The sequence below is a fragment of the Alosa pseudoharengus genome, unplaced genomic scaffold (assembly GCF_046254945.1).
Source record: "Alosa pseudoharengus isolate Yale_2024_CS ecotype anadromous, Long Island Sound unplaced genomic scaffold, YU_APseudo_1.1 YU_APseudo_1.1_scf_6, whole genome shotgun sequence".
NCBI lineage: Eukaryota > Metazoa > Chordata > Actinopteri > Clupeiformes > Clupeidae > Alosa > Alosa pseudoharengus.
The window spans coordinates 21,413,839-21,441,058 of NW_027468848.1; the positions used below are offsets into that span (position 1 = coordinate 21,413,839).

Below are 27,220 nucleotides of genomic sequence, written 5' to 3' on the forward strand. Positions count from 1 at the left end.
GTGTGGCAGAACTACAAAGTGTTGTGAAATCAAATATAATTTGCTTACCATAAAAAAACAAATATAACATGAAAAGGGGGCAGTCCAACACTGTGGCCTGATGTTGGAGTTAGGCAATTAATTGTGATACCAAATAAAAATTGTGTGGCAAAGTAGAGCTTACCAATACCATGGAGGATCGTCAGGATCAAGTCAAAACAATAACATAGGCCTACTACATTTTTCATGAGCTTAAAAGTTTTACCATTTCACAAACGTCACAAACACATTTTTTGAAACCTTCCAACCTTTTCTGCATTCTCAAACTACAATCACAGAATGTCTGACAGTTCTTACAAAATAAAACACTTGCCTCAAAAGTTTTACTTGTGCTCAGAACCAAACAGTGTCAGAATACTGATCCAGTGTATGATTGAAGTGTTGCCTTAATTTTTTTGAGCAGTATATATACGTATGTGTCTTCCTTTTGCATGTAGCCATGTGATAGGCCTACTTCATTGTCATAAAATGAGCGTAAAGTAAAGTTACATTGTGATTCCACGAGTTTGAGGCTTGTGATTTACGCAACCTCGCCTGAGCATGTGACTTGTCATTTCCAGTAAGGCAAGACCATCGACTGCAGTGAGCGCATGCATAGTGGTTCAGTACACAAGAGAGAGAGCACTGTTCTTCAAACTTTAAACGTCTATCGCCAGATCAAAGATGGACTGTGGAATCTTCACATCTAAAACTGTGCTGCTGTTCATCAGCCTTATATTTTGGGTAAGCCTATATTTATAAATTGAAGTTGAATGTGTAAGTATTTAAAGGCAGGCGAATTCGCTCAACTGAAATGTAATGAAAAACAACGCACTGACAATGTTTGAGTAGCCAAGTCAGCAACAAGAAGGGACTCCATGGAAGCATTGTTGATAGTTTGATCAATTTGAGTAGGCTACCTTCAGAAGAAGTAGACTAGCCTACTGTTTTTACCGGTTCAGTAACGGTCAGTGTAGTAGCCTTGCTTGAAGCCGCCGTCGTGTTTGAAGACCCTTATTAGGAAGAAACACTTTGAATATCGCTGTGGTTTGTTTGGCCCAGTGTTAGTTCCGTTTTTAAGTTGGTGTTGTTGTAGGCCTATTTCGTTTAAATTGAGTATATTACCATCGTTTCATTTGTTCTTGTCTTTAACATTTCATGTCTGTTATGTCTATTCACAGAGATGGTTTGCAGATTTGTGATTCTAGGCTACGTTTGGTTTTGTATTTGCGCTGCTTTATCGTGATAGATTTTCTTTTCTTTTTTAAGCTACTCTTTAACAGGTTACTTTGTCCAAAACTTACGGAAACTGTTGCATAGGGTTTCGCATACCCCTGGTTTCAACTAGGCACCTATAATTTAATCTGATCCTCGCCTCCTATGAAAACATGTTTACAGTTATTTCGAGAAAAATCTCTCTTCCCCACTCTCTCCTCTCCTCGTTTCTTCGCATGACTGGGTTTCTTTGTTTTTCCATATATTTTTATTAAAATAGGCTAACAACAGTTTGAACCTTCAGTGTGCCATGAATCATGAAGTATGACGGAGTTAGGCCAACCTATTTTGTTTACTGGACTCCTTAAGGTGTAGGCCTAATCTTTTGAATCTCCCGAGGCTGGGAAATGGAAATCCCTTTTAAACCTTTTCCACAGAGAATATGCAGCACACAGTGAACGAAGAACTAATAGCCTAATGTCAACTAGTGAGTTGTTGTTGATACATCCTGTTGTATGTTTACATCACTGCCTCTCAGGTTTCTTGATAGTACCTCCCAGAGAGCTACTAATCATGTTAGATCTCCATTAGTGGGTGCACTGAAGTCCACTTTCTTTTCTTTCCTTTTTTTTACTTGCTTGTCTTAGTTGCTTTTGGGAAAGTTTTAGGGTGGACATTTCTAAATGTGAAAAATGAAACAGACAATAAAAAAGATGCACATGGACTTCCTAAAAGTATGTGTCCATTCCTCTCTTATTGAGGTGAGACAGCGATGAACCACATTTCCCCCATCTGCTGTCGGACTTTTTCTTTAACATCAGAGTTGCGGGATCCGAGTTCTTAGAAGGATTAAGGGGATAGTATCCTGAGGTCCCATGACGGCAGTCTGATTGTAAGAACAGTCGGTCATGTGCTGTGGAGGGGTGAGTGAGTGGGTGACTCATGTGATCGGGAACGACCCTCAAACCTCAGAAAAGGCCCTCTTTTTTAGTGTAACACTTCCTCTGTTGCTTTGTCTGTGTGTCATGAGAGCATATTTCCTTGCAACATGTGAGTCACCTTCTGGACTTTTACGCACAATGCACATGTGATCAGGGCGAGAGTTGATCATAGAGTTAGAGGCAGATTTTTTACTCCTGATTGAGGTTAATATTAAGTCACCCCATGCAGTATACTTTGCCAGTAGTTTGGAGGAGAAAAATTCAGGCCGAATAGATCTTCAATTCCCCAAGAACAACTCAGACACCACATTGGAAAATGGATTATAATCAGTTTAGAAAACTATACTGTGTGTCTTGTGCCTTGTTAAACTAGAAGTATACACATTGAGTAAGCACAAGAAAGCAAACATTTCCTTATTTGGGCTGATGACCCCCTCTCCCCATTCATGGATAAGGAAGAATCTTTATTGAATTATGATCTCTCTGCTTGGTCTACATGTTTATGTGGAAGTGCTTTTCACTCAACTGGAGGAGGAGTCACATTTGGTGACCATGAAGGCCATGCTTTACAGGTTTTCCTTCCTCAGGTGAAGGCTATGCATGAGTTAGAGCCATCTGGTTTAGAATAACAGGATGAGCATGTCACACCTCAGCATGAAAGAGAAGCAAAGGGTTACCTGACTACTCAAACCTATTGTTTAATAAACAGGAAAATGTAACTGATAGAACCTGAGAAGGCAATATGAAATGAAAGCATACAATAAATATTTGGCGTGGGGTGTTTTCTCAGTTTGTTCCAGTGGCTCAACAGGTTGTCCATCATGTCTGAAAGTCAAATAAGCTGGATCTAGTGTCTATTAAACTGTGTGTGTTTATTATTATTTTTCTTTCTTCCAGGCTGCAGGAGCGGCGTTGGCCTTTGTAGGAGCATCTGTCATCAAAAGTGTCGATAATTTTGAGAACTTCCTGGCCGACAAGTACACCCTCATTCCTGCGGTCATCATCATCTGTGTGGCTGTTCTGATGTTTATAATTGGGATTGTGGGATGTTGTTCCACTTTAAGGGAGTCAAAGCTCGGGTTAGGCTTTGTAAGTAGGGATTTTGTTCTCTTTCAAACTATATTTATTACCCCAAATATTTGTTGCCCTAATATTATGGGTTGTCTGTAGACATTGACCATTGTGGCTTTTCTGACCCCAGTTCCTGATCTGCATACTGATCATCTTTGCAGCAGAAGTGGCTGCTTTAGTCTGCGGTTTCATCTACATGGGAAGGGTAAGTGAGCAGAGCATCGCTTTTGCAGTAGAGCTTTTCACACCTGTGGTCAGACAATGCATGAAAGCAGAAGAATATACAACACTTTTATAGTTAGCCTCCAGAGAATTTACAGATGGTTTGTTGAAAGTTCAGTCTTTAAATCTTAACACAACAATTAACCCTAACTTTCACCATAAATTGTTGTTAACAAAAAGTGTGAACAAATAGTTCAAAATCTGAGCACCTCAACACTCAAAGTTAAGAGTGACACAGAACTTAGTTCAGTCTGCCTGTTGAGAATTGTGTGACTTTGCTCATTTTGTGGGTGGCATTTGACAGATAAATGGAAGCCTAGAGAAATCGATGACCACTGTGTTTGAGAAATATGATGGACAGAATCCAGAGACTCGGACCGTGGACCTTCTGCAGTCTCAGGTGAGACATATTGCTTGGATCTGTTGTCTTGTATGAAGTTGTGTCAGTACTTTAATATGTTGGTGATTTTGCACTGCAACATATGGTAGTAGTTTAAACATGACGTGCATCAGAAGGGTCCTGAAATATTCCTTTTCATCTAAAGACACGGTCATTTAGCATAACAAAATCTGTCTGCATTTTCTGCATTGTACATTTACTGAACAAGTAGACACATCAATGAACAACTGACACATTAATGAATAACTCTTCAAATGTTCCACACTTCACCCTTCAGCTTCAGTGCTGCGGTGTCAGCAACTACACTGACTGGACCAGCATGCCCTGGTACAGCTCTCACAACAACACCGTGCCCCTGTCCTGCTGCAAGAATACCACCACCTGTACCGGAAGACCAGACCAGCCAGATCAGCTCAATACTCAGGTAGAAATGGCTCCCAAGAAGTTTCAAGAGTGCTTGGGTCATGTTTGTTAAATCTTATACACTTGAGCTGTGGCCAGTCAGAGCTTTGAGAGTGAGGAATCAGACACTTGCCATAGTACACTGCTCAAAAAAAATTAAGGGAACACTTACAGTTTTCCAGAATTGTTAAAACACATTTTTTGAAACCTTCCACCCTTTTCTCCATTCTCAAACTACATTCACAGAATGTCTGACAGTTCTTGCAAAATAAAACACTCGCCTCAAAAGTTTTACTTGTGCTCAGAATCAAACAGTGTCAGAGTACCGATCCAGTGTATGATTGAAGTGTTCCCTAATTTTTTTTGAGCAGTATATATGCTGTCCATAAGTATCTTCTGTATGTTATTTTATTCCATTGATGAATACTCGTGTAATTTCACATGTTTTCATATTGTTGTCATAAGAGTAAAAGATATAGCTCCCTATTTCTTTTAGTGAGCTTTAAGAGAAGGACTCCTGATGTTGACCCTTAACCACACTGACACTGAGACATCAGATTGCTATCCACATTTACCACAAGAGACTTAGAGATTAGCCTCACCCTTTCCTTTTGGTCACCGAACTGCCATTTGCCTTCTTGTGAAATCACTATTTTTCATGTCCTGCTGACTTAGTCATGGATGATATGTCTGTGCAGGGATGTGAAATCCAGCTGGAGAAGTTTCTCCAGAGCGTGTCCGGTTACGCCTTGCTGGTCATCTTGGGTTTTGCCATCGTCAAGGTACCTCTTTCTGGGCCTCTCGACTCTTCTTTTGTGCCCTTCGAAATGTGAAATGTATTTGGTCAATATACAAGGTCTGTTTGTGGTTCATACTTAATACGGTGGTTTGTCTGCACTCCTTCACAGTTCTTTGGGATTATCAGTGTCTGTGTGATCACATGCCGAAGCCGCAGAAATGACTACGAGCAGTTCTACGCATGACCTCAACAGAGAAGCTTCTGAAGATCCCAAGGCTCTCCTACTGACACACACACACACACACACACACACACACACACACCACCTTATTGAAGAAACCTTTGGTCTTTGGAACGGTTTGTTGTTTTATTGCACTGGGTTATAAATGTCTTTATACAGAGCGTAACATGACATCACATAGGTCTGATAGCTCCATAGCATTTTCATGTTACAATGCTGACCGTTTGATTCCAAAAATACTCTGCTACTTACAGTGAGTTCCTGTAAATAACTGATGGACTTATTATGTGCCCTATCTATCTATCTGTCTGGCCCGAGAGAAAAGGTGACTAGTTTTCCATGTATCCATGAATTTTAGATTAGTGTTTGAGTTGTAGTTCACAAAATGAGGGCTGGTGTTGGGTCACCTGAAAGCATATTTTGCCCATGACTTGGTTTGGCATATTATCAGGTCGGTTTTGCCCTTTAATTGCTACCCAGTTGGAAACAGATTGCGGGCCAAATACATTTACTTTACTTTAATCATTTGGTTAGGAAACTTGGATGACATCGGGAAAATGTTTGGTGTGGAGTGAGGGCCTTTTTGTAATGCCAGTCCTGCATATTTCAAGTATGTTTGTTCAATATCTAACATTACAGACACAGATATGGTTTGGTAGCCTTATCACGTTATACTTCCTTGTAGCTGGCCACCAATTCTCAGAAAATGTATGCTGCAGTTTCAGATATCTCTCGCAGTCAACGACTGGGACAGTTTTTGGATACTTCCCAAAAAGGTTGTGAAATAGCATGTTTCCCAAGCATAACACTCCCAATCATAATATATTGTCCAAAAAAGGTCATTGAAATCAAATGCAAAAATATATATATTTTCATATTGAAGAACTCCACACAGAAAAGGTCGTAATTAATGTGTGTGGATATTTTATTAATGTTCTTGCAATAATGATTTTTAAATGTACTTTAAGGTTAGATTTTAATACTGTCAGTCTGAATGTCACTGAAATTATTTTCTAAATAAAATCAAACTGTTTTATGACCTTATAATGCACTTCATGTTGCACCTCATCTTCTTTATGTCTTTGTTTGACTGCTATAGAAAACCATGCAGAATAGAAGACACCAAACCTCCGACAGGTTTGGAAGTCATGACAAGCTCTGTTCACAAGGGGGCAGCACAAACATGTTTTTGCCAGAGCCGTATACTGGTTTTTGCTATACGGCTATGGTTTTTGCCATTAAGATTGGCAGATTTCTTTGTACTTTATTTTGTCATAGATAAAGTGAATTTGGTTTTGCAGGAATGGGCAAAAATACATCAAAATTTATTTTCAAATAAAATATCCTAATTATAGGTCTATCAAAATAAATTACAAAATACAGTAGCCATGACCGTGTATCAAAATAAAATAGTGTATTTTTGTATTTGTATTTTGTATACTAAATACTAAAAAATACTCTTTTAAAGGGAGCATGAAATCACACTGCAAACCTTCCACATCTGTCTATTTAATCGATTCCTTCTTCAGCACACTGACTGTTAAGTGGACAGTGTTTAAGAGCAACAGCTTTTCTTTGCCTACTGAACCTATTGAGAGCCACAGAATGTGGGCTTAAAGCAACCCAATGCAGTTCTATTACCTTAAAATAATGACTTCAAACCAATGGTACACTGACATATAAAATAGGGAATGAAGTCTCTGACATTGTCAATGCATGCCGAGAATGATATTGCACTGTGTAAAGCTGTTGATCAGGTAGGATTATGACCCTTTTAGATGGTTTTTAACTAACTAGGTATCGTGCAAGCGCTAAATGGGGTTATATTGATGCCAAGGGGCATAGACATGGATGATACATGAGGCCACTTTTTGAACAATGTTGCAGGGGAACCACAAAACAGGTTCCATGTGTTCCGATGGTTAAAGTTCTCAAGAAACTGATGGTTCAAGTTCTCAAGAAACTTGAGGTTGGTGTGAGAGAGGGGGTGTGTGTGTAAGTTACCACATTACTCATCTTGCACTGGATCATCTTCCGCAATCTCCATATTCTGATCACAACCAGTCTGGGCAAATTACTAAGTCAGCACCAGTCAGAGGCTACATTCATTGCTTTGCACTTTTATGATGTCATCACCAAAAGTATTGGTTTTACCAAAATATTTGGCAATATTTTTAAACTACAAAAATACACCTATAAAGTGTTTTGATACAAAATACAAAGCCATTTTCTTCAACCCAATAAAATACAAATGACAAAATACTATTTTGTATTTTAAATACGTATTATAAATACTGCCCAGCCCTGGGTGTAGCTACATTTACCAACGACAGTACCAGATTGCAACAGCTCTCTAACAGCTTTTTTATAATGCAATAGCAGGCCTTACAAATTAATCTAGATGCCCACATTAAGGAATTGTGATAAATGTTGAGTTGAATGAATGAGTTGAAGGCCACTACTGTATGTGGATAGGTATTTCCTTTAATGCAATAGGTCTGCAATGGGTGACCATTTGATGTCAGACTGAGCAGAAAAATCAAAGAGGTTTCCACACTCGGCGCCTTCTTCTGGTATTCGTAGTCATATGCAATGAGTTTGTAGTCTGGAAATCTAGAAAGATTAAGGGTCTGGCCTAGCCTAGAAATCTAGACTCACCCTAGCAGCAGCAAATTACATTTGCTGCCAGGGCTACAGTAGTCTAGCAACTCTCCGTTGGCTTGTGAGCTCGAAAAATTAAACTTCTATCAGGCCAATCAAATCGTGTATAGAGTCGTTAGGCGGGCTTAACATAATGATTGATGGCAGAGTTGCAACTGTTTGGCTTGAATTCCCTGCTACTTGAAAACAAATAAGATGGATGTTGCTGTTGGCGAACGGTGTGACACGAGTTAAGCTTTTATTAAAGTTGGCAAAAGTTTGAACTAGCCAACTAGCTTCGCTGGTGGGAAACACATGGGACTCATAGCGCTGTCCTATTGCGTGCAGAGGGAATTTGAAAGACAACCGATTATCCCGCCCCTCGGACTGAGCACTGTGAACGGTGAGTGCCCAGACCCTGCATTTTAATGTGGGACGGATTTACGATTTCGGAATACAGAATAAATGTTGATAATTTTCAACATTTTGGGTGTTTACTTAACTTTTGTACACTTGTGGTGTTCCCGGTCAAATCGACTGGCCATTAGAAATGAATGAGTGAGACCATGGTAAGTAACAATTGAGCTCAGGCACATATTGATTGATCAGAAGGACAGCGTATGTCCTTGTGTAGGCCTACATTCACACACACACAAACACTCCCTCACTCCCCCTCTTTGTTTCTATGAGAGCCCCCACAGGAAGCTTTCCCCAGTAGAATCTTTACCCCACAGAGTTGTATGAGCTCAGGTCAATGAGGCCGGCAGGTCATAAATAGTAAATGGAACTTCAAAACTTTTAATTTTTTCAAAATGACACCTTGAATATACATTATTATTTTTTCAAGGGAGTGCCAACTGAGGTCATGTGCACATACACAAAGGTGCATACCATATTTATAGCCAAGTTTCAGGTAGCTGGCACTATGGAAAATCTTCATATTGCAGGCAAAACATTATGAACACTAAATATTGATTTGTTGCTAGGAAATTAGTTTGGGGGGGGGGGGTTATCAGTTGACAAATATGTTTGCACACCACTTAGTTCTCCTCAAACTGTGGGTCAGTGGAGTGTCAATGATCACGATGTGGTCAAAAATCTCCAGGCACACTCAGGTGTGAGAAAACACTGCAGGTTTATTCATGATACCGGGAGCACTGGCAACAGCACGTTCCAGTAGCACTACTCAAAGTTCTCTAGGGCGAGACGGCCCCATCTTATACACGTTAGTTACATTGCTAATACAAATCACATGAGTATAATGTTCTTTTCCAAAACTCCTCATATATGTAGAAATACAACAATACATGTACACTTCTTGGACATAGCATGTGATCCATACGCCATACGCAAGTCATGTGGCTACTCCAAGTAAGTAAGATAATTGGTCAATACAATACATATACATCCTTTAGCATTTTCTTGCCATAGTCCATTTCCTTTCCTAAAATTAATGCCTCAAGCAGAATACCCTTAACTCGTGACAAAAGGGTCGCATGACCTTTATTAGAAAGTCATGACATGGAGAGAGCAAATGACAGACAAAGCAAAGTTGATGCACAGTATTAAATGTATAGAAAAGCATACACATAATGTATGAAAATGTATTATTAATCACCTATGTAATAAGATTTGTTTAGTAATCCAAAATTTCTCCCACAACGCTTTGGTGGCAAACTATAGCCCCTATGTGCTTAATGAAATCTTTGTATCATATGTACAAATTCATGAACACGGGGTGATATGTTTATATGTTTTATTTTAAACAATAATGTCTAATAATACTGTGTTTCTCCTTTCCATGTGCCATTCTATCTTAAGCTATTGAGGGTTTAACAAAGTACAACCATAACTATAATCATATTAACATAAATCTATGCATTGGTAGAAGAGTGGCAAAAGTGGAAAATATTCAAAAAATTGGTTGTGTATGTAAACATCTGCATGTGCATGTGCTTTCTGGGTATGCCTTTGTGTAGCTATATTACCATGGTTCCATGTGATCATGTAATGCACTCAGAGAAGCCTAAAGCCTATCTAGTTGAAATAAAAAGTGTCATAGCTTAGTCTAGGGTGCAATTGTTGTGGTTTGAATATTGTTTAGCATGATCACATAAGATAGACGATTCGCATACAGAAAGTGATGGCTCAACAGGGGATTATTATGCAAGTCAAGTCAGTGTTTTCCCTGTAACCAGGTTTCTTCACTTAACTAAGATTATCTCACCTCTACAGTCCATTTTTCTGTGAGTTATGTAACCATTTAGCATATCATTTTCCAGTTTGTGACAGGGCGCCTTCAAAATAGCTGTCCTATACATGCGCCCTCCACTTTAGACCAGGTTTTTCTTGGTCAGTGGCATCTATTTTTTTCATTGACACACCTGTGTGAGCGCATTGCTCATTTGACAACTTGAGCGCTTGGCGGAAAAATCCTCACTCATCAGAGTTAATGTCAAGTGACAATGACCAGCAAATGTGCAATGGCAGAGCGCCCCATTCTCCATAATACTTTCATCGTCTACCAATATAGGCCAGTGGCTACAAATTGTGTTTCTACCTATTTAAAAATAACTTATTCACTGAATTCATTTTAAACCATGCTCTTCTTTTTTGCACTGGAGATCTCCTCAAGTGCCCAATGTGCTGCCATTTCTTTTTTCATTTCTAAAATATGGTTAATAATAAATGGCCATACATAAAGAGTTTATTAATAAAAACAATTTTATTTCATATTGACATTCAATTTTAAAAGGTAATATATTCTTCCCCACAAGAGCAATACATTTTGCTAACTGCTGCATTACTCACACACACACACACACACACACAATATTATCTATCTACTATCTATCTATCTATCTATCTATCTATCTATCTATGTATCTATTTCTCCATCTGTCTGTCTATCAAGCTATCTGTCTGTCTGTCTGTCTTTGTCTTCGTGCCAGCCTGTATCTATCTCTATCCATCTATCTGCTATATGTTCTCTCTCTCTCTCTCCCTTACAGATTGAGACTATTTCCCCTCCTCCATTGAGGTCACTGAGATTGCTGAGTCAGGTGGCTCCAGTGAAGACACTTTAGACCGGTCTCCTCATTTATTCATTTCCCCCTTTTCTTACGCCGACTCGTCCGTGCAGAAACCTGACCCCTGAGGATGATGAGAGAGACAGCGTGAGGGCAGCCAAACATCCTTCCCCTCTCGGAGGGGATCCAAGGACTTCTGCACCGCCTCGTCTCAGCAAGCCTGCCTTGCCTGCCTGCCGGCCTGCCTTGCCTGCCTGCCTGCCAGTGCCCTGCATGCCTGCTGGTACTGCTATACTGCAGATGCTGCAGCCAGCATTTTTGGCTCCTGTACTATAATGATTTTTATCTCCATTCTGCAACTTTTCTCTCATCTGCTCCTCCCCACCTGCCCATCCCAGGCCATGTTTGCATATGGAATATGGAGAGGTGTGTGTGGGGGGTGGGGTGTGTGTGTGTGTGTGTGTGTGTGTGTGTGTGTGTGTGTGTGTGTGTGTGTGTGTGTGTGTGTGTGTGTGTGTGTGTGTGTAGGTGGGATCATCTTCAATCATACAGTATGAGCTAGGGTATGCATGAAAGAGCTTGAGCACCACAAAGCTTCTTGATTCATGTTGTGTGAACTAAAGAGTATTTAGTTATTTCCCGTCACACTGGTCAGACCATAAATCATCACTGTATTTCACAGTATCACTACCATGACATTCCGACATTTATAGTCATAGCTTCAGGTATAATATGGGACAAATGACAAATCGAACATGTGACGTGAAACAGCTGTTTCTTCCCTCTCAGTCACTTATGCAAAAGCCTGGTTGGGGGAGAGGTGAGAGAGGTTACGGCTGCGCTGTCTGGCTTTTCTGTGGAATTAAGAAGGCCCCTCCTCCATGCACCTCACCTACAGTAGGCTATGAGGTGGTAATCCCCACAGTAGAGAGAGACTGCTCACCCAGCAGCTCTCATTTTGCAATCACATAATCTGTCGCATGACTTCCATGGGAACTGTGTGTGTGTGTGTGTGTGTGTGTGTGTGTGTGTGTGTGAGTGAGTGTGTGTGTGAGAGAGAGTGAGTCAGATAAAGGGAGAGACTTCAAAAAATATTTTTAATATCTTATTAATTAATCCACCATGTCACACAACCAAAAAACAAACAAACAGACAAAGGAAACAAACAAACATACAAAAATAGTCCGAGAAAAAAAAAAAACGTTAGGCTACTCAAGAAATTGATTGCATAACAGATGCTATTCTTGAATCATACATTTCCAGGTTCTTTAGTGAACTGTTTTTGATAGCAGGTGTCCAGATGTAGCCTATTGATTGACAGCTACTTGAGTGACGTCATTGCGGGGGGCGCCGAGGAGTTTGTAATAAAGGTTTATGCTCAAACCAGAAGAAAAGGAAAGCTGTAACGCGCAGGAACACCTCATGCTTGGCGCTCTCGTTAATAGTCTTTCCCCCTTTCTCCAGATTATCAAGGGTTACATCAGAAAGACTGATACCTTCCTGGAATGAAAACATCTCCGCGCAGTCGGCAGATAGGCTACTGTATCTTACAAATCACATCAGTGCACCATGTCTTTTACATCGCGAAGCCCTGGAAAATGAGACAACTCTTTCCTGCATGTCCACTTCGGTGATAAGTGTGGATCGCGCAGTCCCGTATAGTGATGTGAAAAAAGGTTTTTTTTTTGTTTAATGTCTAACCATGTTACGGTAAGAACTGTATCGCCGTCTCTGCCTCTTTGTAGTTTTCTCAATGGATGGGCCGGAAGATAAAAGATAGCCTGTTGTGAAAGCATGTCGTGATGCAGAAGGAATATTTCATGCGGGGTTGTTTATTTCAGCCTTTCTACTTATTTCAGTTCATTATTCGAGGATGAAAGTTAATTTCGGTCCCACACGGGTTTCAGTGCGATTGTTCAGTTATTATTCGGGCGTCTCATGTTGCCACACACAAAGGCAAATGCAGCACTATTGTTTAATAACCAGCTGACGGATGGTCATTGTTTTGGGGGTAAATGAGTTATTTATTAAATTTCACAATACACCATCAGTCGGACAGTTAACAAGTGGCCACTGCGTGCGTTTTATTTTAGAAAATATGATAAGCTTAAATGTATTTATAGGCTATGTTTTATTAATTAACCTGATAGGATCAGGTTCCGTGAAGCTATTTTACAAGACCAAAAGAAAGCTATCGTGTATTCAAATAGTGTTGTGACATTTGATTATTCCCTTCCTGTGAAACGGCAATGCAAAATTTCCGCGGAGCTGATACACTGAGCGCCATACTAGTATACATTATTTATAAAGTTGAGCAATAGGCTGCGGCGAGCCGCTCCTTCCATCTTCCTTACCATTCTGTGCAGCATCCCTTAGTTAAAAAGGTCAATGAGAATGTGCTTATGTATTGCAAGCGCTTTTCTCTTGGCCATGCATCATATTCCTGGCAAGATGGGGAAATAAGACTGAATTCTTAGGAAATAGAATCTCTAGGTTCCAGAAACCTTTTGATGAAGGACTCTTTTGGAACTCCCTGCCTTCAGTTAGCAATGAAGTCGTGAGAAACCTTTTTTCACAAAGTGGAGGTTTTGTGTAAAGATTTGAATTATTTAAGTCATCAGGGCTGAAAGGGGGTTACATTTGTTAATGTCAGAGTGTTATTTGGATGTAAGATGGGCTCTTCATCATCCCTTCTTTTTGTGAGTGTTTGTGTTTGTGGATTTAATCAACATATTTGATTAATGTTTTACATGGTGCTATGATTATTTTCGAGGTTTTTTTCTTCGGTCTGTCATGAAAAACTTTTCTGCCTGCAGGAGAATGCAAGTTACCTGGTACTGTCTCGACAATGGATTACATGCACTGAGTATGTGAGTGTCTTTACCTTGAATATTTGTTGTTTACTCTTGCTCACTAATTCATGTCCTATGGATTTGCTGCGAAGGCTGACTTGGCTTAACATGTTGTTCTTGTCAGAACAGAGGCATATGCAACACATTTAATAACTAACTAACTAACTAAACACATGAAACACATGAAAATTCAATTGTGACAAGAGTGTGATTTAAATGTAAGTTTCTGAGTAGATCTAGAGTCATTAGGCTTTGAAAATAAACACACACACACATACACTGTCACACACACATTCACCGTCACACACACACACACACAGAAGTTACTGAGATAAATTTACTCCACTCATTATTTTGTCCCCTTTGTGTCAAGTTAGGTGTCCTCAGTCTCACTTACTTTGCCCTTTGTTGTCCCTTTTTGTTTCTACCCAGCAGGCAATGCACAACGATGCCAGTCCTGAGCAGGCCCTGTTGGCTAGTGGAGGTTAAGGAACAGCCTGCAACCAGAGAAGGCAAGAGGCGGCCTCTTAGATTACGGACGGATTACACTTGGATTTATTAACTCACTGCCACTAAAAGCAGATCTGATCAGGCCAAAACCGTCTGTGAGAGTTCTGTGCACGCAAGAAGGACTCAGGGATTCATTCACAGAGAGAGAGAGAGAGAGAGGGAGAGGGAGAGGGGCAGCACACAGGGAGGCCAAGCAGGAAGATGGCTTTGATTTTCTGGGAATGTAACTCAATTTAGCCTTGGATAGATTAGAGGCAGGATTGCTCTTGTAGGCGAACAGCTGAGAGAGCGAAGCCTACAATCCTGTGCAAGGGGAAAGGGCTACTGTACCAGTGTATGTAGCAGGCGCTGTCTGCGGGATGTTGCTATGGAAACTCTTGCCCTGCACCAGAGTGTTGAGTTGTCTCTCACGCTAATTCTCGTCCCTGGCTGATATCGGAGGTAGATGGAAGAAGCTGCATCTTAGGGGGTTTATCTGTTCAGCAACAACTTTGAATGGGTTGTGTTCAGGCCAGTTCTGATCATGTAGACAGTAGAGAGTTGACATGATGATATCTAGATTAGGTTCTCTGTTTATTTCTTTTATTTTTGTGTTGTTAATGACAACTTGAAGTCTTATTGTTTTATTGGAGTCCAGTCCAGTTTCCACTGACTCTAGTCTAGATTGAGTCTAGTTGTTTGCTATTCAAGTTGTTTGTGTTGAGATTTGATTGGGTGGAACTTTACCTGTTAAAACCCTCCCTCTCCCTCTTTATCCTCTCCAGAGGCTGCCCTCTGAGCCATGGCCAGGCAGACATCCTCGCCCTTCCGCTACGGCTTTGACCTCGGGGGCCACTTCCAGGACGTGCGGCCCCTGGGCACGGGTGCCTCGGGCCTGGTCCTGTCGGCCATCGACCGGCGCACAGGCCAGCGGGTGGCCGTCAAGAAGCTGGTGATGCATGACGCGGTCAGCATCAAGCACGCGCTCCGCGAGGTCAAGATCACGCGTCGGCTCCAGCACGAGAACGTGGTGCGCGTGCACGAGGTGCTGGGGCCCTACGGCCAGCCGCTGCTGCCCGCCGCTGACCTGGCCCAGCTCTCGGCAATGTACATCCTCCAGGAGTGCATGGAGACGGACCTGGCGTGCCTGCTGGAGCAGGGCCCGCTGTCCGCCGGCCACGCCACCCTGCTCTTCTACCAGCTCCTGCGTGGCCTCAAGTTCATCCACTCAGCCAACGTGCTGCACCGCGACCTCAAGCCCGCCAACATCTTCCTCAACACCGAGCAGCTGCTGCTGAAGATCGGCGACTTCGGCCTGGCGCGCATCGTGGACCCGCACTACTCGCACAAGGTTGGTGGACGCCGACCAGACAAGGCGACAGGAGTCTGATCGCATCTGAGTGAGGCTGTCACTCTGTGAGGTGTGTGTGTGTGTGTGTGTGTGTGTGTGTGTGTGTGTGTGTGTGTGTGTGTGTGTCCACTCGCTCTCTGCTGTCTGCCTGAGGCTGGCTAGTGAATACAGAGCAGCAGCCGTGGCGGTGGCAGTTTCATTACTCGGAATTGACCGGGGTCTGGGAATGAATTATGTTACTTTGTGGTGCAGTGTGCTGCGGGAAAAGGCAAAGAGGAGGAGGAAAGCTGTGGGTTTGTTTAACGGCAGCTTTAAACTCACTCGGCCCTGTGGCACAGGGAAAATGAGCAGTGCATACTAAAACTGATCCCCAATGGCATATCCATGACACAGTCAGTAGAAGTCTTGGCCATTTATATTTTACCAACACTTTGCTGTGAAGGGACTTACTTAGCTGACAGGGATGATGACACATCAAGATGAAAGGGATCAGATTATTTTGATCAGATTGAAGATGCCTTATGTCATCTTATCTCTTTGCGCGTTTAAACAAAGCCTCCTCTCCAGAAGTAGAAGATGAGTTGTCATAATGACGAGATTGTTGCATAACAGGTTAACCTGATGAAGATCCACTGTTCATATTACAAATGCTGTGCGGTTACCATTTTGATAGCATCAGCTGCAGGAAATATTGATTAATGGATGTGTAGGAGAACTGAGGGTAGAATGTATCTTTTTATGAGGAGAATTCAGTTTCTCCTGCTGCCCTTTCTCTGTTGTTATACAGCTTTGCCTCGGTCAGGCTGTGGAAAACAGTTGCTTTCAAGGAACATTGACTCATGAAACACAAAACACACAGGGCTATCGGAGAACCTGCTCACTTAACCGTTCCTTAAGATATATATTATTATTGTACACCTAGATGCACTCTTGTTTTTTTGTTTTTTTGAACAGCACAATATGCAAACTGTAACTTTAATCACTAGGCCAAATTAACATTCTTTCTCATTAGGCCTCATGCAGACATCCTCATGGCAAGAGGATAAATCTTCGCTACCCAGATGTAATGGACCCTGCCATGGCACTGCAATAAGCAATAAAACCAGAGAGCCATTAGTCGTATGCAAGCTTACAGCGAAGTGATCTATGGATGGGATGCTGGGGGGGGGGGGGGGGGGGGGGGTCCATATGGGATTAAGCCTTTTATGTCTCTCCCCTGAGTTTATAGGTTTGCACATAAGTGTGTGTCTAAGAAGGGGTAGATGCTGTTGGTAAGACTGAGTCTCTGTTTGAAGACCAGACTGTGGACTCAACAGTTCAATGTCCTGCATTTTAGCATTCTGAATTCTGTATTAGGCCTACTTTCAGAGGGCTCTGGTGAGCATAATTCCCACATTTGGTTTTATTTCCTCAAATAGATTTTTAATCTCTGAACTATGCCATAAAGCATGTTCTTAGCTCTACTGTTCGCCCCTAATATTTTCTTTGTGATGTTTTCACCCTGATAGCTCTAGTGCTAGCAGCTAAAAACTTGGGCTGGCCCTGGAGGTAACAAGTATATTAGTAAGCATAATTTAGAGTAAATTAACATCAGTGTTACATCAGTGCCGTGGAAACAACAACGGTTTAGAACACAATTTCCGTGAATTAATACTTTAATAACCTCATCAAACATTGTCATATAATGTTACACAATAATCAAATTGAATCACTCCCGCTGTCTGAAGAGGATTACGGCCTGAAAGATTAATGTGCCAATTTTCTGGCTCATTGTGCAGGTTTATTATTGCCGGGGAGCCCTCTGTGTAACTCTATCAGAGCAGAGAAGGCCCTGTGTGAATGGGGGGCTTTGTGCACGGGGACAGGATGAGCAGGAGCGGAGCTGCACGCGGAGGGGAAGGTTTGGACATGGACTGGGGTTGGGCATGGTGGGAGCTGGCAGCCGCAGAGGAGGAGGACGAGGAGGACGAGGAGGAGGAGGAGAAGAAGGAAGGGAAGAACAGACCGGTCAGCGTGCAGCCCCAGGGGCCACAATGGGCCACGCTGTGCAACAGATACCGAGGTCAGACAAAACAGCCATTATACACAATTTGGATGTGTTATGGAGGCAAAAGAAAAGCTTTGACACATTGTGACAAAGCCGCCAGTGTCTGAATGGCCCGCGTTGGTACAACCACGCTGATATCCACGCTGCCACACACACACCACCGACATTTCTCCAAAAAAGAAGCCCTCGATGCTGCCCTGCCGTTTTGGCCACAGTGAGTCTTTCGTGGATTGTGCTTTAGCAGCTGTGTTTCATATTGCAGAGCTGGAACAGCTCCAAAAAGTCAGTGCTCTTTATGCATTCCTCCCCAGCTCTGGAGCAGGCAGCAGAGGCACCAGCACTTCTGCTAGTCATTAAGAGTCCATAGTGCTCACAGTTTTACAGGAGTGGACATGGAGGCCCTGCACCAGTTGAGACCCAGTGTGGAGAGAGAGAGAGAGAGAGACAGAGAGAAAGAGCCTGTGTGATAGTCACTTGGCAGCCTGTGATGGACAGAGAACAGAGAAAGAGGAAGTGAGAGAGAGAGAGAGAGAGAGAGATGGAGAGATGGTTAATGGGATAGTCGCTCGGCAGTAACCTGGATCCAGCCTCTACTCTGGAACAGCAAGCTGAGCACGTGTCACAGAGATCAATGGCCTCCCTGACAAGCCTCCTGTCGCCCCTACGGTAGTGTTGCCTCTTCAAACAAACAGCGGGTGGGTGCAGCGCTGCAGTGAGCGAGAGTGTCTTGGGTAAACAAAGTGTTTTTTGTGCCACACATCCCAGCGAACACTGATGAAAACATAGCTTTTGTTGTAGCGCTGTTGTATTAACAAGCTGTGATAAACGCTCTAATGCCATTCAAAGGTGTGTCTATACCGTTTATGTTTATGGAGATAATACATTTAAACTGTTGAACGTTATAAGACCATTTTAATGCCCTTCTAATTTAGTTGCATTTTGATACTTTTTTTGCACTGTTGTGTATGTTGTGTGTACATTGGCATGATACAACTTTGATATATCACTTGGAAACAAAGTGTGGAGAGACAATAAGCAGCCGCCTGCCACAGGAAGCGGCATCGCAGCATGTGGCGCATATTTGTGCCAGCTCAACTCCCCGTTCCTCCCTGCTGAGTCTGCCCAGCCAGAGCCCACAAATAATTCATCACCTGGACTTGCTGTGTGTGGGAGGTGAGAAAGGGGGGGAAGAGGAGGAGGGAGGGAGAGGTGGAGGGAAAGAAGGTATAGTGAAGGACAGAGATGAAGGGATACAGACAGAGGTTGGCTTTCAGGGGGAGGGGGGGTGCGGGCAGGAGGTGTGTGGGTGATGGGGTCACTCGGCTGTCTCCCTCATGAAACATTGAGTGGCACTCCGTCAGGTTATTGTCAAGCAAAGCCGCGGAGGATTAGGAGGGCAGGCTAATGCACACCCCGCGCGGCGGCGCACAGGCAGGCTCAACCTGAGAGGCTAGCGGCTGTCAAGGCACAAGGATGTGTCCTTTTCTCTTGCTTGTCTCACATCTGATAAGTGCAGATGCCACCAGTCGGCATCGGTGCTTTTTGGAAGTGTCTCGGAAATGGTGACTAGGGAGAAAGGGAGAAAGGGAGGGAGAGAAAGAGAGCAAGTGTTTCTTTGACTTTTCTTGAAGCTTGGTTCTGTCACTCATTAGGTGGCACTTCTCCCTTTGTAGTAGGGCGTTGTGGTCCAAAAATATCACCCCCTTTTTCTCCGCAGTATGACAAGCAGCATTAGAATATTTCCTGTCGAGATAATCATTTGATCATCACTCATGCCTTCATCTCCTGTTTCTTTATTCTTCCTTTAACTATATCTCTCTCTCTCTCCCTCTCTGTCTCTCTATCTCTCTCTCGCCCCCTCGTTTCACCTCAGGGGTACCTGTCAGAGGGCATGGTGACAAAGTGGTATCGCTCTCCTCGCTTGCTGCTCTCCCCGAACAACTACACCAAGGCCATAGACATGTGGGCGGCTGGCTGCATCCTGGCTGAGATGCTCAGCGGCCGTATGCTCTTTGCAGGTACAAAGCCTTCGTTGCCTGTGGAGAGATGCAGGATGCGATATATGTGGCGGTTTGGATAATATGATTCAGACTGTGCTCCAGGTCACAGCTCCATGACTCTCTGTAGATTTGTGAGGGTGATAAAGTCGATGAGTGGGCTGTGGCAGACCATATAGGGTTATTGTGTGACACGTGTATTTTTAAAAATGAAAGCTTGTGTTCATGTGGAGCATGCCACATAACAATGAGCTGATAAAAAACAGAGAACACTTCATCCTCTTGACTATATACTACTGGTACACCAGCCATACACAGCCAGCCCCTCTGTACTTATGGCTGTATAAATAGACAACACGTCCACATAAATGGTAGAACAGAACAATTTACCCCATCTTGCTCATATCATGTTCATGTTTCTACCATGCACTTATGTCTTACGGGGTGTTTTGTGTTTTGTGTGTGTGTGTGTGTGTGTGTGTGTGTGTGTGTGTGTGTGTGCGTGCGTGCGCATGTTTTTTTTGTGTGTGTGTGCGTGTGTGGGTGTATATGTTTATGTGTGCGCATGTTTTGTGTGTGTGTGTGTGTGTGCATATGTGTGCATGTGTGTATGTGTGTGTGTGTGTGCGCATGTTTTTTTGTGTGTGTGTGCATGTGTGCGTGTGCGTGTGTGTGTGTGCGCATGTGTGTGTGTGTTTGTATGTATATCTTGGTCTACATTGGGGTCCCCAGGGGCCCACGAGCTGGAGCAGATGCAGCTGATCCTGGATACGGTGCCGGTGGTGCACGATGAGGACCGGCAGGAGCTGCTGCAGGTCATGCCCTCTTGCGTCAGCCGTGGCTGGAAGGTCAGGAGGTCACTGCGGGAGCTGCTGCCGGAGGTGGACACAGAGGGTGAGGGTGGATGCTACTGCCAGCGGCTAAAAATATCTCCCCCCCCCCCCCCCCTTTCTCTCTCTCTCTCTCTCCCTCTCTCTCTCTCTCTCTCTCTCTGCCTCTGCGTTTTTTTTGCTACACTGCCCGCTGCTTTTGAAGAATCAGTATGCAGCTTACGCAACGAGATGAGCTAAGCGCTTTGTTAGTTTTAGTGCCATGATAATCAATCCAATTGTGAAGGCAACTCAATTTTAGTTGTAATAGAGAAAGCATCCAAGAGCAAGCAAAGAATGCCTCTCCTTTCTCCTGCTTTCCTTAGCTCTGATTTGATTTGATTTACTGCTTTTGATTTTATTCTGTTTCTGATTTTACTATGATCTGTGCTTTTTGAAAAACTACCATGCCATCTTCAAATGTCCTGTCCATGATAAAGGATTGTCTTTCCTTTTCTACGCACGTACCTCCCTGTATAGCCATCTGCTTCCTAGAGCGCATCCTGACCTTCAACCCGATGGACAGGCTCACGGCCGAGGCGGCCCTGGCTCAGCCCTACCTGCAGCAGTACTCGTGTCCGCAGGACGAGCCCACATCCCTGCAGCCCTTCCGCATTGAGGACGAGCTGGACGACAAGATGGTCACCGAGCACAGCCCTGACACATCCCTACACTGGCACAGGTAGCTGAGTCAAGTCAAGTGCTAGAGTTTCATATGCACGTTGCATAATGTGTTCTGATATCCTGGAGGTAGTGCCGTCATGGGTACGATTCAGGTTACCCTGTGATATTTCCTCTCAGCTTTGACCTCACTCATTAGTGCAATGTTTTGGTTCAAAGATATCACTGATGAGTAGCCTGACGAGCCATACCCACATCAAGATGTAGGGTCTGGGAACTTACCATTGGCGCTGCGCAATCCGAGGGGCGGGATAAACCGTTGTCTTTCAAATTTCCTCTGCACGCAATAGGATAGCAGTGCAACTTAGTCCCATGCATTTTCCCACCAGCGGAGCTAGTTGGCTAGTTGATCGAACTTTTGCCAATTAAAGGAAAAGTTCGGTGTGATATTGACCTAAAGTGTGTTGAAACATGATACCGAGTGTAAACTTTTGTCTCATAGCTCATCTCCCCTGCACTCCGAAATCTGGCGCTAGTTAGCCGATGCTACCAACAAGTTAGCCTAGCCATGCAAATAAATCACTGTTTTACACCATTTACGAGGCTCAAAGTAGCTCCACACTTCATTGGTAGACTTCCGTAGACGATTTATACAGACAGTACCTTCAGGAAGTTTACCGTTCACCGCCGCCATCTTGAATTTAGTCACGATAAGTTGAGCGACGACTACGAATGAACAGGTATGATAAGGGATCAGATTCCAAAAATAATTCTGTGGAAATGAATGGATTCCAGTTGCTTCCAGTAGCAGCAACTGGAATCCATGCATTTCCACGGAATTATTTTTGGAATAAGCCAACGGAGAGTTGCTAGACTACCCTGACTGCAAATTACATTTGCTGCCCTAGGGTGTGTCTAGATTTCTAGGCTAACTGATGAGCACATCTATACACAGAATAAGGAGGAGAGCGTTCGCTTTGGCGGTTCCATCTCCGAAGGTGTTGCTCTGCATTGGATAGCTGCACGCATAAATACTCTGAGAAAAGAATCTGTGGAAAAGAACAGATAAACTGGTGACGGGTTGTGAACACGTCTCTCTGTGTGCACACTCTCAGATAGTTTGAAATAACGGCTGCTTCACGACTAAAATGGTCTTTTATTTTTAGCTCACAGTGAGACACTTGTAGAAGGCTCAGTACCCAGGCTCAGCAGTGTGAGGGAGAGAGGTGGGAAACCTTACTCTTCATGGAACTATAACAGGCAGAACATTTTAGACAGAATGCTCTGATCTCTCAACACTCCTATATACTGTATATATATATATATATATATTAGGGCTGTCAATCGATTAAATAAATTAATCTAATTAATTACATACTCTGTGATTAATTAATCTAAATTAATCGCATATATAATTTTTGCTGTGAAAGTATTTTAAATATTTAAATTCAAATGAATCATTGAATAATCAGCATTAGTGACATTAAAGTTAAAAAACTCTTTTATTATTATTTTCACTGTTCAAATAATTGGCATAATAATCTATGATATGACCTAATATGCTAATATGCTAATATGTCAACACTTATTTCTTTGCATTGATGTGCGACTATAGAGTTGATGAACTCCGGTGATATGCAAATTCCTTGCTGCAGACATTGCAGAGGACTTTATTTTCAACACTTTATTTTTTATCAACACCATCAGGCCATTTTTTAAAAGTAAATGTTCCAATCAATGATCCAGGCAGCACATTTTATTCTCTCCTTCATTTTAAAGTCTAATTTTTACTGACTAGAACTGCTCGGGGTCATACGGAATCGATTAATCTGCACTCATTTTTTTAATCAGTTATTTTTTCTCAAATTAATTAATCGAAATGAATCAGTTATTTTGACAGCCCTAATGTGTGTATACACACATATATATATATATATATATATATATATATATATATATAGATATAGATATAGATCTCACAGTATATCAAACAGGTGCATAGGCCTGTCAAGGATAAAGTTAGGTTGAAGAGAGGCTCCACACTTACGTAAGGTTTGTTTCTGTATTTTTTCTCTATTTTTGCCCACTTCCAATGAGATGAACTGAGTAACCACAATATGAACTGTCTCTGATAAGAACTGTCATCTTATAGAGATGGGGTGGATGTAGAAATGAGTCTCAACTCATAATGGCAACGTCATAGATCTATTCCTGTGATATAGTGTAAGATTGGGAGATGTTGGTTGGAAATGGAGACCATTCTCAGTAGACTTTTTGAGACTTCATGGCAGTTAAATATAGCACCACATTAATTCTCCCCTTAATTACATCTCTTGGTTAATGCCCTGACAACATCATTGTCGTGTCCTTGTTGTCGTCCCTCTTGCCATATGGCTATTCATTAGACTGCTGAGCCTGAGGTAAACAGGGCAGAAACTTTTAAGAGATTTCTTTGGCGTGAATTAATGACAGCTTCAGGAGCTGACTTTTAAAATTCAAAGAAAGAAAGGAATAGTCCATGAGCCAGCTGAGAGGTCGGTGCCACGAGAGGGCACTAAACCAAACCTGTTTTATTTTGTTTGTCTATGCCCCCACATGACAAAAATGTGTGATGGGCTTTCCAAACTTACAGCTGAAGATTTCTAGAGCCTCTTAAGTCAATTTCCCTTTGAAATGAATGGGATTTTATGGTTTTAGGTGAAAAAAGTACACCTAATACATTTTTGTCTGTACCATGAAGGGAAAACGGATTAAAATGACAAACATACATTTTCTGAAAGATTATACCCTCAGGATGTGATGAAATGAGACATGTCCCACTCTCCTCATTAGTATGCTGCCCATGCATAATACAGTACATTGGGTATTGGTAAATAGAGTATATGGCTGATACATTTTGGGCTGTACCATGAAGGGAAAACTAATTAAACCACCTAAACAATATATTGTCTGAAAGCATATACCCTCAAGATGTGAACTAATATGGGTTTTTACATTCCCCACCTTCCTCATGCATAATACATTGGGCATACATTTTAGCAGGTTTTTTTTGTCATACACTAAATCTATATTGAGTGCTCTACTAAGCTTCAGCTGTCAGTCCCAGATGTCCATCATGCATTGTTGTGTTCTAGAGTAGACACATATTGCTATCAGAAAATAACAATAAAGTTTGGTGCCCTCAGTTGGCACCGATCGGCCCAAAATAGGCCTCTGGCTCATGGACTAGAAGGAAGAAAGAGTGGATGAGAGAAAGAAGGAATGTAATCACAAAAGAGGGAGAGAAAGAAACAAAGAAATTAAGAAACAGAAAGAAAGGAACAGGCAAATATGAATGTCGGATGCTAAAAGTTCTGATACTGAAGTCTTGTTGTTGCAGGTCGGACACCAGCCTGTCGTCTGACACATGCTGGCCGCAGCAGGAGAGGTGTGACTGCATGCAGAGCGTCTCGGAGATGGGCGACCCGGATGAGGAGGAGGTGCAGCGGGACCCCAGGGCCAGCTCAGGCACGCTCCTTGGGGAGGCGCAGGTGGACCCGCGCAAGTACTCGCACAGCAGCTCGGCCGAGCGCTTCCTGGAAGGCTCACACTCCTCCCTGGAGCGCGTCTGCGGAGGCGGCGCGGGCGTCTACGGCGAGCTGGACTGCGGCCGCTCGTGCGACTACAAGGTGGGCTCACCGTCGTACCTGGACAAGATCGCGTGGCGCGAGGGCAAGCCCCAGAACTACTCCGAGCCCAAGCTCATCCTGGACCTGTCGCACTGGAGGCGCAACGGGCGGCCCGGCCCCCGGAGGAGGAGTAGTGCGGAGGAGGAGGAGGAGGAGGAGGAGGTGTCAGCGTTGGCCCCCGAGGAGGAGCAGCCGGGGGACCTGTTTCGGGAAATTTCGCGCTGGGTGGAGAGCACGCAGTCTCGGCTGCACTCGCCCAGCCCGCCTCAGGAGACCCCCGTCACACCCAGCTCACCCCCGCTGCCCCTCTCCCCCACGCTGCTGCCGCAGAGCGCCCTCGGACGCCACAGTGCCGCCACCATGCTGCTGCGCGCCACCCCTGAGTTCATGCAGGAGGAGGAGGAGGAGGAGGAGGAGGAGGACGATGACGGCAGCAGGAGGATCAGGCCTTGTCGCTTCACCTCCGCTCCCCCCTCACTGCTGCCATCCTCTCCGTCGTCCCCCACGGCAGGCCCCTCGTTTGCCTACCCCCACAGGACCCAGAGGACAGGTGCTACGCCCCCTCCTCAGACGCCCCCTCCCGCCGAGAAGCTCCAGTCGCCGTTCGATCTGGACATGTTCATCTCGCGCGCGCTCAAACTGTGTGGCCAGAGCGACGGTCTGGGAGGCTCCGGTCCGGCCGCAGCCAAACGGCCCAACATGAATGTTGTTCCAGGGCTGGCGGACCACCGTCCGGCCTCGCCTGGGCGCAAAGAGCACTGGTCAAGCATGGCCCAGTGAAATGACTCTGAGGCTGGTGATGTGTCTGGTCTCCTGTCTGCAGTAAGTGATGGCTTCATTGCTGAGAAATGCCACTGCGATGAAGCAACAACACTGCTTGAATCAGTCCAAGAAAACTAGGATAGGCGTTTTCAGATCACACGCTGTTCCTTCCAGGCACGTATGTGGCACGTAAGCAGCATGTGACTGATAATGTGCATGATAGGAATGATGATTTGCAAAGTTTCACTTCAAGTTTTAACAGAGGGAAGATCATGTTGCCTTTAGGTGCTTCTGTGTTATGCACAAGATACAGTATAAAGCTGATTTTTCTCCAAACATCATTTCTAAGAAACAGTAACAAAGCAGTATGACATCTTATGGAGAGTAGACAAATGTATTCTGACTACTCAAAAAGAGGATTAAAACTGGTATTGGTAACACTAAATTCTGAATGCATTTAACTTTATTTACTGGACAGTAGGATTGTAGCATTTAAACTCATTTCAAACCAAGAGAACTGCTTGGCTATCTGATGCTGTTAATATCACTGTAATGTTACACTGTTAACATTATTGCTGAGCTTCCCACACTGATACTGTGTAAATTTGTATATTTACTTTAGAAGTTGTGTTCCTGCTATATTGAAACATTCCTTATCTGATGTTTGTTAGTGTTTGACAGTGGTCTATAATATGGTTTTACCGTTATACCATTTTAAGAGTGTTTTGTTGGAGCTTTCACCTCTAGCCCTGAAGCAATATTTACAATCTTTCTTGGAAGGCCACAGCGTATTTTATTGCAAATAAAAACCCAAATGCCGAAATGCTGCAGCCATCTCAAAAGATGAACAGTACAAGAACAATCTGCATAGACATGCATTGATAATGCACCCTCATACCATAACTCATGTCACATGATCCAGAAGATGAATTGGTTTAATCACACTAAAGGTTCTTTAAGTCTGAAAATAAGTTTTAAACTTTCTAGATAATTTCTGAATCCATGCAAGCTAATGAGAAAATGACATGGGACTACATCAGGTTTCTGAAGAGCACAGTCTACAAGCACTGCCAGATCAGTACAATGGATCTCCAAGGTAGAATACTCTGTAATAGAGTAATTGAGTCATGTCATTGCTCATTTGCCATGCCACTCAGCAATAATATAATAATATGAATTATAGTAATATTATCATAATTATCATAGTAATTCTAACATGATTGCTTTGATGGATTGTTTTTTTTTTCAGAAATAAACTGATGTGCCTTTGTGTTTTCCTGTGCTTCCAGCACAATTTCTTCTCATTTTTTGCATGGTACGTGGAATATTGCTTTAGATCTGATCAACTCTTCATGACGTGTGACATATTTGCTGTTGGTACTGATATGTAATCTTACGAGTTCTACCATATTTTGTCCTTTGGATGTAACATCTTTTGTGGACGTCACATGACGTTTTACTCTGTGCAGTTTCTACTTTTGCTGACAAGTAAAAATTAAACTTTGCTGATATATTTTGTTGGAAAGTGTTTGTTCAATAAACGCTGACATCAGTACTTTTGTGTATGGTCATTAATCCCCCTCTTGTATTGGATCATAATAACAGCATTATAAAGATAAGCGGCGTAATTTAGAATTGATTCAGTC

At 43.0% G+C, this 27,220-nt stretch overlaps 2 protein-coding genes across 2 annotated transcripts; both read left to right on the plus strand.

Annotated features, from left to right (window-relative positions):
• Positions 1-606: 606 nt before the first annotated feature.
• On the plus strand, positions 607-6,300 carry tspan36 (tetraspanin 36). Its single transcript, XM_076270952.1, has 7 exons — positions 607-762; positions 3,072-3,263; positions 3,376-3,450; positions 3,772-3,867; positions 4,145-4,291; positions 4,968-5,051; positions 5,178-6,300. The coding sequence occupies exons 1-7, from the start codon at positions 703-705 to the stop codon at positions 5,250-5,252; spliced, it is 729 nt and encodes a 242-aa protein (XP_076127067.1). The 5' UTR covers positions 607-702; the 3' UTR covers positions 5,253-6,300.
• Positions 6,301-10,899: 4,599 nt separating this feature from the next.
• On the plus strand, positions 10,900-27,114 carry mapk4 (mitogen-activated protein kinase 4). The gene is made up of 8 exons (XM_076270953.1): positions 10,900-11,201; positions 13,735-13,788; positions 14,203-14,282; positions 15,045-15,610; positions 19,531-19,675; positions 20,387-20,548; positions 21,004-21,205; positions 24,524-27,114. Exons 4-8 carry the CDS (start codon positions 15,062-15,064, stop codon positions 25,590-25,592), a joined length of 2,127 nt encoding a protein of 708 aa, XP_076127068.1. The 5' UTR covers positions 10,900-11,201; positions 13,735-13,788; positions 14,203-14,282; positions 15,045-15,061; the 3' UTR covers positions 25,593-27,114.
• Positions 27,115-27,220: the final 106 nt, after the last annotated feature.